This window comes from Saccopteryx leptura, chromosome 5, assembly GCF_036850995.1.
Source record: "Saccopteryx leptura isolate mSacLep1 chromosome 5, mSacLep1_pri_phased_curated, whole genome shotgun sequence".
Classification (NCBI taxonomy): Eukaryota; Metazoa; Chordata; class Mammalia; order Chiroptera; family Emballonuridae; genus Saccopteryx; species Saccopteryx leptura.
The window spans coordinates 106773895-106785240 of NC_089507.1; the positions used below are offsets into that span (position 1 = coordinate 106773895).

The following is an 11346-nucleotide window of genomic DNA, read 5'->3' on the forward strand; positions in this document are numbered from 1 at the left end:
GCCAGCCACACTGGCCAGAGCTAACTGATATGAGGTAAACAAAACAGTGCCTAAAAGAGGATTGTACAAGGAAGCTAGCATAAACCCTCCATTTAATTCTGAACTATTTTTCTTAAATGCCAGGTAACCTTCAGTAGTCCCCCCCCAAAAAAAAAACCCCAAAGGAAATTACTTTTCTCCCCTACTTATTCACTGTAGAATCAAAATGTTTCTATCTTTACAGAGTTTGGAGTTCATCTTTTCAGTATTCCCTAAGTCCTCTAAATATTAAAAAAAAAAAAAAAAAAAAGGCTGTGATTTTTAAATTACTACTTACATAAAAAGATCACCTTGCCTTTGCTGTCTTCATTTCTCTTTAAAGATAACTATTCTATTCTGCAAGTTCTAACACTGCAATAGCCCTTGCATAATTTATCTGGACAGGTTTTGGTCGGGGATTTGTGGAATCTGAACACTGCCTTGGTGTGGTGGACCAAAAGTTTTTTGCTCTGCAGTTTTACCTGCACGATTTCTGAAGAACAGGCCCAAATGACCTGTGATGTTTGCCAATCAAGTTACCAGAATCCTGAATTGTGTACTGAACTAAAATGAACACATAAATATATTTCCCCAAAACATTCTGATATTGGAGTTATACAATTACTTTTCGTTAATTAAACTGGAGTTTTAAAGGAACACCTAATTAATTCCATAGTTGGGAGATTATAACTAACGACTTCCACTGTAGCACAAAAACCAGTGATCACTAAATTTGATTTTGAAACTACGTACTCTGAGTTTCCTCTTTCACCCACAACTTTCATATGGTGTTCAAAGTCGGGTGTGGTTTCATGAGGTGGTGTGTGTGTGTGTGTGTGTGTGTGTGTGTGCGCGTGCGCGCGCGCGCGCGCGGGAGGGAGTGTGGGGGTGGAGGTAGAATGAGAGGAGACCGAAGGGAAGGGTGGGAGGGAACTTGGCAAGAAAAACCCGTCGGGGACGCCCATTGAGGGTCTGCAGAAGCTTTTTGCTGCGGAGAATTCTGCTTGTTGGAATAAAATCAGGCTTTGGAGAATTCTTAAGGACTTCGAGGCTCTGTAGTCTCTCTTATAGGCGAACGTACACAAGAAAGCGGAGGCCCAACTTAAACTTCGGTAAAACTTGGAACAAACTACGGGCGGGGCCCGGGGAGAACAGTCAATCCCGTCTAACGGTTCCCGAGAACCGCTAGGAACCCTCAATCTCTCAATCTCAGCGGGCAGAGGGCACGATGACTCACGCCAGTGACTCAGCGACCCCACCCCGATCCCCACGGGCTTTCCTCGGCCACTGCCCAGCAGCTCAAGAATTCCAAAGACAAATCATGCCCGTTAGGTTCCTGAACATGAACCCCAAGACAAGAGGGTGAAATAAGTGCGGCCACAAGCGGAACCCCTTTCCAAGCGCGCTGTGAGGCACGGGGTGCGTCCCGGGTGTGCGCCCTCCACCTCCAGCTCCAATCTCAGACACTCTTTGTTTCTTTCTCGGTGCCTTCGAACCTGCTTGATACCTTACTCCCACTCATCCTGCGCCTCTGCCCGCGGGTCTTCCAACCTACTCGCTCCCCGCGGGCCACCCACAGCCCTGTTGCGCCCCCCTCCACAAACCCGCGGCCTTCTCCCACGCCTCTTTGGCACGGTGCTCAGGACCCTTTGATCCAGTGCTGGGCGCATTGCCCCACCACCGTACGACCCCGCCCTTTTCAGCACCCAGGGGTGAGCAGAGCTCTGGCTATCAAAAGGAAAGCTCCCGAAAGTCCCAGTACAGCCAAGAAGTAACGGGAATGGTGCCCAGACTTGAGGAGCCGAGAAGTCGGGACGAGAAAAGCTCCAGGGCGCCCCTACCCCAACCCCCCGCCCACCCTTCTCGTTACTCGCCGAGTCCCCATTGGCTGAGATAGTAGTGGGAGGGAGAGTACAGGTTATAAAAACTGCGCCCTCCGCGGGGTCTGGTCCTCTGCCGCTCTTGCTCCGGAGTTCCCGCGCCAGAGACGCAGCAGCGCTCCCGCCGACCACACCCACCGCACCCTTGCTCGCCTCTCCGCCGGGAGCCAGTTCGCGCCGCCGCAGCCGCCCAGCCCACCGCCACCCTCCGCAGCCATGTCCACCAGGTCTGTGTCCTCGTCCTCCTACCGCAGGATGTTCGGCGGCCCCGGCACAGCCAGCCGGCCGAGTTCCAGCCGGAGCTACGTGACTTCGTCCACCCGCAGCTACAGTCTGGGCAGCGCGCTGCGGCCCAGCGTCAGTCGCAGCGTCTACTCCTCGTCCCCGGGCGGCGTGTACGCCACCCGCTCTTCGGCGGTGCGCCTGCGGAGCAGTGTTCCTGGCGTGCGGCTGCTGCAGGACTCCGTAGACTTCTCGCTGGCCGACGCCATCAACACCGAGTTCAAAAACACCCGCACCAATGAGAAGGTGGAGCTGCAGGAGCTGAATGACCGCTTCGCCAACTACATCGACAAGGTGCGCTTCCTAGAGCAGCAGAACAAGATCTTGCTGGCCGAGCTCGAGCAGCTCAAGGGCCAGGGCAAGTCGCGCCTCGGGGACCTCTACGAGGAGGAGATGCGGGAGCTGCGCCGGCAGGTGGACCAGCTCACCAACGACAAGGCCCGCGTCGAGGTGGAGCGCGACAACCTGGCTGAGGACGTAATGCGGCTTCGGGAGAAGTAAGGCGGCAGGCGCGCGGGGCCGCGGGAGGGAGGGGGAGGGTACGCCCCCCACCACGGGAGGAGCTGCCACGCCCTGGGGGATGCAGTCGGCTGTCGCTGCGGCGGCGGGGAGGGAAGCGCGGGAGTTGGGCTGTGGCTGAAGTGGTGCAGCCCCGCCCGGAACTCAGAAGTTGCAGTTAGCGTTTCCCCTCTCCTCCCACTTGTTGCCCAAGAACACCCGTTTAAAGTTACAGATTTCTTGAAACTACGACTTTGTAGTAGAAAGAAGGCCCTTGCAAACTTTGAGAATGGCTCTCCAAAGTTTTAGAAGTTTCCTTGGCTGTTTCTGGCGGGCTGCCAGCCCTGGAGCGGAGGAGGGAGGAAAGGATGGCTGTGCAGTCCGAGAGACAAAGGATTGCCAGGCTTCTCGGAGGCGGGGTTGGCGGCATTCTCTTTGCGTGTCCCAGCCGCGACTGTGGTTGCTTTTCCACGCTGCGGCCCAAGTACCTATAAAACCTGCCGCCAGTTATGAAAGCCGCAGTCGCTAGCTGGCTGCCTGCAGAGGCGGCGCACCAACTTTTGTCTCGAGGAGCAGCGACGGCTACGTGGTGGTTGGGTGTGGCTGCTCCGCCTCTTGCGGTTTCCCGGTTCCCCCTTGGTTAATGCGCGTGCAACTGTTTCAGGTTGCAGGAGGAGATGCTTCAGAGAGAGGAAGCCGAGAGCACCCTGCAGTCCTTCAGACAGGTTTGTAACTCCACTCCCACCCGCAACCACCGGACCCCACCCACCCATTCAACTCACAGCCACGGGGCAATTATAAAGTTCTCCGTTACCCCAAGTCTCAATAGTGCCAAACTGCAGGTCTGTGCGCAAGGCCCCCTAGTGGCAGAAAGGCCCCACATTGGGGCTTCTCTGAGGAAAAACCTTTGGATGATTTAAACCGCCCCGTAGGACATCGAGTTTAATTTTTTCCTTTGTTTCCAGATTTCTTCCAAATTATTTTTTTCATTTTAGTTTTGCAACACATTGATATTCTGATTTAGAACAATTACAGTCTTGAGTTAGATTGCGGTTTGCTAAGTTAGCAAACTTTTACAAGGCTGCAAAAAGAGCAATTCTGCCCTGTAGTTAGAAAATGTAAACCGTGTTGGAACGTAAGAAACTTAGTTTAACTGGCATTAAGCCAGCGAATCTCTTTTCTTCTAGGCAAGTTCCATTATGGCACTAAAGTTAGATGGTAGTATCGCTATGCACAAACTATTTTGTGATCTTGTAAGGGTGAAAAGGAGCCATCTGTCCTCTGGCTGAAAGGTATTAATGGTTTCTCTGGGCTTCACTATGGAATGTAGATACAGACATTCTGGTCAGAAATAATAGGAGTCTTTGTGTTCCTCCAGAAGCTTTGCAACAGGCTACATTTTTATTGAATATGTAATGATGCAAGCACAGTTCTAATTGGACACAAGTATTTGCTAACATCCCTTATCTAATATCTGGTGAGCCTTGTGAATTATGTGATGTGAAAAGTTCTTAAAGCTACAGTCACACTTCACATTTGGAAAGGCCTTTCTTTATTGGATCCTTGAATTATTTAATATCCTTTCCATGAATAAAGAATAACCCTAAGGCTGAAGAATGAAATTTTAATTAAAGGGTTTTCTTTTTGCTCCAGAAGTTAGATGGACTTAAAGGATCTTTTCATTTAAAATTGGAATCCAACAGCAGGAAGAGATTCCAGCATACTCTTACTCTCCTGAACATTTAGTGGGATTGGCTGTAAAAGCACTCGCACATGAAAAGTCTAGAATAACATTTGAAGCAGAAATACATTTGCCAGATTAATTTAAAAACAGCAATGTGTGGTTCATTTTAGTAACTGAGCATTTATAATCATATCTGTAATGTCTTGTGCAAAATAGTGAGTAATGTAAAACAATGTTAGTAAAAAGAAGGTCTGTTTAAGGATTAGGTAATATTCTTCATATTATCTTTAGTGAAGTAGACTATCACACTGAACTTTTTTTTATAGAGGCTACTAAATTATCTTTTATATCTCTTTTAGACCTTAACAAACAAAAATGAATTTTTTATGTTTTTATCATTATGCATTCCTCATTCACTTTTCCAAAAGGTGATGGAAGTGTGTCACTGTTTTAAGACTTTAAAGCTATAACCTGTACAGCAGATATAGTTGCTTATAAGACAAGACGTATCAAAATCCTCATGACATTCCTTTGAGGGGAAGTAAAATCTGAGTTTGCCAAATTACACATTCTGATTTGGAATGTAGCAGTTTACAAATGGTGAGAATGCAGGAGAGTCAAAGCAGCAAGAATTCTGCATACACAGTAGTTTCCTTATATGTAAGCGCTTTAACTAGTCATTCTAAACCAAGGTAAGCAACTGAATTGACAGAGACAGTGCTAAGTGAAAAGGAAGGACACACCCTTATAGGATGAGACAGAAGTTTCAGGGGGAAAACATCCACCAGAGAAAGCAAAGGAAATACAACTTAGAGTTATGTTTCTTTTCCTGAATTGCTGCCAGTGCTCATCCTAAATTGGAGTATAAACCTAGCCTTGCAACCTGAATGTTGGATGACAACATGTTTGCATCATAAGGATACGTTTCAGATGATCGGAATAGAGAAACAAAGAGCTTAGGTATACACTGAAACTTTTGAAACAGAAGTTTCTGTTCTACATGGACTCATGTATTTATGACGTTAAGAGATCTGGTCAATTGCTATCACCATGGTATTCTCTGACATTACAAAAAAAAAAATCTTAAAATGCTGTGGCATTGATTTTCTAGATTAAAAATAAAGCTTCGCAGCCCTGGCCGGTTGGCTCAGCAGTAGAGCATCGGTCTGGCGTGTGGAAGTCCTGGGTTCAATTCCCGGCCAGGGCACACAGGACAAGTGCCCATCCGCTTCTCCACCCTTCCCCCTCTCCTTCCTCTCTATGTCTCTCTTTCCCTTCAGCAGCCAAGGCTCCACTGGAGCAAAGTTGGCTCGGGCACTGAGGACGCTCCATGGCCTCCGCCTCAGGTGCTAGAATGGTTCAGAATGCAGCAGAGCAACACCCCAGAGGGGCTGAGCATTGCCCCCTGGTGGGCACGCAGGGTGGATCCCGGTGTGGCGCAAGTGGCAGTCTGTTGTCTGCCCCCCCTTCTCACTTCAGAAAAATAAAAATAAAGCTTTGCTGGTATAATGTAGATTCAGTAATAATTCATTGAGTGCATTTTACCGTGTTAGATTATTTATTTTTTAAAACTTTCTACTAGCAACCTTGAGTACAACACTGGGTCACATTCAAATTTATTAACTAAGAGAAGAAAACATACTATATTGAGCACTGGGTGATTTATTAACTTATTCAAAGGTCATAAATTTGTCAATACCTTTTTTATCATTTAAGACAATAAGCTCATATGGTTAATTTAAAATGAGATAAGCTGCAAACTTCAGCATCCTTCAGCTCCATCTTTTCTCTTTTCATGATAGGATGTTGACAATGCTTCTTTGGCACGTCTTGACCTTGAGCGTAAAGTGGAATCCTTGCAAGAAGAAATTGCCTTTTTGAAGAAACTCCATGATGAAGTAAGTGGGTTGCTTTCAGTAAATGAATGAGGTGAAGCTGTACCCATACTCAACATGGCTCACCTGTCTGGTTTTTTTTTTGTTTTGTTTTATTTTTAGGAAATCCAAGAGCTGCATGCCCAGATTCAGGAGCAGCATGTCCAAATCGATGTGGATGTCTCCAAGCCTGACCTCACAGCTGCCCTGCGTGACGTACGTCAGCAGTATGAAAGTGTGGCTGCCAAGAACCTTCAGGAGGCTGAGGAATGGTACAAGTCCAAGGTATGAAACAAGTCAGTGTGGCTAGAACAAAAGAAATGCATTTTGTTCTGCAAACACTGTACTGGTCTGTGATTCCTAAATACCTGTTAGCTCCAGTCAGAAAGCTGGCTTTAACTTCAAGTTTTATATGTTGCTGCAACCTCCCCACCACTCTCAGCAGACTCCCTCCCCATTACTCTTCCTTGATGCTACTTCAGAGTAAACCCTAACACCATGCCCTTGACCTCCACCCTTTTAAAATGAATGTAATAGAATGAATTTCTACTTGAAACTATCAGCGTCAGCATTCCACTCCTTTTTCTCTGATTCTCAAAACAAAAATTTAGACACAATTTGGCGGACACTGAGATTTGAACTTAAAGTATAAAATTTGGTCTCTTCCATGCCTTTGTGATCTTTAGGCTTTCTCATTTGCTCAGGTAGAGTCTTAGATAGAATCAGGTTGCTTGGGTGACCTCTGTTTCTGATTTCTTTCTGCCAGTTTGCTGACCTCTCTGAGGCTGCTAACCGGAACAATGACGCCCTGCGCCAGGCCAAGCAGGAGTCCAACGAGTACCGGAGACAGGTGCAGTCCCTCACCTGCGAAGTGGATGCCCTTAAAGGAACCGTGAGTATCAGCAGCAATAAAAGAGGGAAAATAACCTATTTGCATTCCTTCAGTTGCCCAAGCTCATGGCAACATCTAAACAAAACAAATGAAGAAAAATGTCTATTTTTATCCAAAAAAAGTTGTCAAGACAGATTCAAAAAAAGTACTTGTGATCAGATTGATTTAGCTTAAACTATTGCTCCCATAAAGAAGGGACTTGGTGTTTGTATTCTTCACCTAAAACTGGGGTGTTTACCATTTGCCACTAAGGGAAATGGTCTGTAAATGGTTCTGGGAATAGCTGGGTTTTTCTGGGAAAATATAACATTGGAAGCCTTTCTCACCTCCTGCAGAATGAGTCTCTGGAGCGCCAAATGCGTGAAATGGAAGAGAACTTTGCTGTCGAAGCTGCTAACTACCAAGACACTATTGGCCGCCTGCAGGACGAGATCCAGAACATGAAGGAAGAGATGGCTCGCCACCTTCGTGAATACCAAGACCTGCTGAATGTTAAGATGGCTCTTGACATTGAGATTGCCACCTACAGGAAGCTGCTGGAAGGCGAGGAGAGCAGGTATGGAACAACTTCTGTGCACAAATTAGGCTCTGTATCAGGCCACTCACTTTACTATTGTATCTCATTTTATCTTTAGAGCATTTCTTAGAGGTAGCTGCTTACCACTTTTTATAAATAAGGAACCTTAGGTTCAGAGAGGCTGAGGAACCTGCCCTAGTCAGCTAATAGCAGAGCTGGAATTGGAACCTATGATTCTGTGAAAGGCAACGCTCTTCCCGTTCTATCAGCCGCCCCCCTCCCCATGCCCCTGTGGAGAAAATGCGTGGAGCAAAATAGTGTTTAAATGTACTAATGTGATCAGTCATAAGTAAATGCTCCTTAAGTAAATCCCTCACTTATGGAAATGCAAGAGTAAATTTTCTTATTTGATAAAAACTAGAAGTGTATAAATTTGTTCCTTGTCATTTGAGTTATTTTTTAAACATTTTACTGTTTTTCTTTTATCATTTGTAGGATTTCTCTGCCTCTTCCCAACTTTTCTTCCCTGAACCTGAGGGGTAAGCATTTGATTGACATTTATGAAAAAATTTTAAAACCATTCTGTTTATAATGCACTCATTTTAAAAATGATACTTGAAAAATGTCATATAAGAGGAAGTTCTATTAAACATCCATACTTTTCAAACCCAACTATTGTCTAACCTTTGCAAACTCTCTTTGCCTTCCTCCTGCTGGAGTGCTCACTGCAGTGGTTTACGTCATGTTTACCTGCAGTGGTGTCACGCTGGATTTTAAAATAGATAATAGTTGGCCCTGGCCAATGGCTCAGTGCATAGAGCATCGGCCCGGTGTATGGATGTCCAGGTTCAATCCCAGGTCAGGTCATCCATGAGAAGCTTTCATCTGCTTCTCTCTCCCTTCTCCCTCTTCCCCTCCTGCAGCCAGTGGCTCAATTGGTTCCAGCAGCAGCCTGGGTACTATAGATAGCTCTGTTGAAGTGCATCAGCCTCAGGCACTAAAAATAGCTTGGTACTCCAGTGTGGATACTGGGTGGAGCGCATGCAGGAGTCTGCCTCACTATCTCCCCTCCTCTCACCTAAAAATAATAAATAAAATAAAATAAAATAGAGAATAGTCTTCAGAATATTTTGGGAGTAGTGCTTTAAACAGTTGTGAACAAAAGTCATAATTCTTTGGACAAAATGGTTATTTTCTTTTTATAATTCCATTTGTATTCATCTTGGGCCTTTTTTCCTTGTTTAGAAACCAATCTGGATTCACTCCCTCTGATTGACACCCACTCAAAAAGGACGCTTCTGATTAAGACAGTTGAAACTAGAGACGGACAGGTTGGTATCTTTAAATCAGAACTGGTGTAATCTCAGATAGACACTGATAGCCTTTTCAGTCATTAAGTCTAGCTCGGATACAGCCAGCTAATTTGGGAGGTTTCGTTTCTCTCGGCCGACTAGGGAGAGAACAGGCCTCTTCTTCGAGCACTGCACAGAGCCAGCTAAGTAGGGCTGCTCCTAGATGCGAAGATGAGAGAGCAGGCCTCGAACAGTCCCAAGTTAGTGATTTCTCTATGGTCCTTAATTGAAAAGGGAAGTATAGCTTCCTTAAGTTATTTTCTAAACTAACTTTATGAACTATTTCATTAGACTAATGTCTTGATCCTGGACATATCACTGTCCCTCAACACTCCTAGGCCTTGTTACATAATACAAGTACATGACATATGATTAAGTAGTTTGTTACCTGGCTATGCCAGGAAAGAAATGGTAGAAATTTATTGTAATCCTCATTGCAATCTTCCCTTGCACACAAAATGTTTTATTGCTTTTAAACTTTATTGCATAGAGTTATTCTATCATTCTTTCTCATATAGTTTTGTTTTTATTTTTGAAGTGTTCTTTTTTCCGTTAGATACTTACTTTGCTTATAAGTGAAGAGCATCTTTCATATTATCTGCCCCTCCCCCCAGTTGTAACCCTTGTCATGCAGAACCAACATAACCTTCCAACTTACCCCATAAATTACATATAATTGGTAGGGTTTTTCTTTGTCATGCTTAACGGGGTAATTTAATCTTTAGCGTGTAATATTATATTTGATTTGAGTTTCCTCTTTTTTAACAGGTCATCAATGAAACTTCTCAGCATCATGATGATCTGGAATAAAAGTTGCACGCACTTGGTGCAGCAATATATTACCAGCAAGAATAAAAAAGAAATCCATATCTTAAAGAAACAGCTCTCAAGTGCCTTTCTGCAGTTTTTCAGGAGCGCAAGATAGATTTGGAATAGAAATAAGCTCTAGTTCTTAAGAACCAACACTCCCAAGATTTAGAAAAAAGTTTACAACGTAATCTAGTTTACGAAGAAAACTTGTGCTAGAATACTTTTTAAAAAGTATTTTTGAATACCATTAAAACTGCTTTTTTCCAACAAGTATTTGACCAATGCGTCTCTGCTTCAATAAATCTTTGTAAAACTCTATTGGTGTCCTAATTATTTGATAACAACTGTACAATTCTCTCAATTTTATTATGACACTCTCTATTTCAGTTAAGTATTTTTTGGTCCTGTTGGTTAATTTGATGCAAAAAACAATTTAGGTAAATTTGATCATTTCTATTTACCTATGCTTGAGGTATAGTTCTTAATGTGCTCATTATAGGTAAGTTCACTTTTCAATTAAGTATTTTTTAATTTACAAATTATACATAACAAAAATGTACAAAAATGATGTCTTTTCACAAAATAAGTGCAGCTGGGTCCATATCCATATGTAATTTTAGTTCTAACAAATGGACTACTTAAAATTAAAAACTTTGAAATAAATATACATACAAATACATGTATTTTTTGGTATTTGTAGCATATGAGTAGCACAAACTCCCCTATGGGAGGAAAAGGACAGGGTGGTGGGCAGGATGGAGGAGCTGCATCTTTCATGAGCAAGGTGTAAAGAACAGGGAAAAGTTCAAAGTTTCAACATAAAGAAACTCCTTTTCTGTGTATCTGTGTGATACCTAATTTGTATTTATCTCTAGGTTTAGATATTGTTAAAGACCTTTGTGTTTGGAGAAATAAAAAATTCCTCACCTTTTCATCTGAGAGAATCCATGAGAGTCCGGTGGTGACATGGTGCTAACTGCGTATGGTAATAAGCTTTCCCAACCTGAAGCAATGACAATGGATGGTATAGTCATGAAAAGCTTTGGGTAGACCAGGCATTGGGATCAGGCTCTAGGAGAACAGTTACAGTTTAGATCAGGGGTAGTCAACCTTTTTATGCCTACCGCCCACTTTTGTATCTGTTAGTAGTAAAATTTTCCAACCACCCACTGGTTCCACAGTAATGGTGATTTATAAAGTAGGGAAGTAACTTGACTCTAAAATTTATAAAGCAGAGTTACAGCAAGTTAAAGCTTATAATAATGATTACTTACCAGTACTTTGTCGGATTTTCGCTAAGTTTGGCAGAATCTTTATAAAATAACTTACTACTGCCCACCGTGAAAACTGGAACGCCCACTAGTGGGTGGTAGGGACCAGGTTGACTACCACTGGTTTAGATAATCAGAAAGAGGAGGATCTTACCTGGAGGCAATAAAGTTTGTTATGGTAGATTGTGTTTTTCTGGAGGAAAGCTCCTTTGGGAAAATTCCTGGACTTCTCCTAAATCCCAATTCCTTGTATTACTATTACCCTCCC

At 43.9% G+C, this 11346-nt stretch overlaps 1 protein-coding gene across 1 annotated transcript; it reads left to right on the forward strand.

Annotated features, from left to right (window-relative positions):
* The first annotated feature begins 1953 nt into the window (after positions 1-1953).
* On the forward strand, positions 1954-10125 carry VIM (vimentin). Its single transcript, XM_066385277.1, has 9 exons — positions 1954-2677; positions 3343-3403; positions 6165-6260; positions 6360-6521; positions 7003-7128; positions 7464-7684; positions 8141-8184; positions 8891-8976; positions 9766-10125. The coding sequence occupies exons 1-9, from the start codon at positions 2115-2117 to the stop codon at positions 9805-9807; spliced, it is 1401 nt and encodes a 466-aa protein (XP_066241374.1). The 5' UTR covers positions 1954-2114; the 3' UTR covers positions 9808-10125.
* The last annotated feature ends 1221 nt before the right edge of the window (positions 10126-11346 follow it).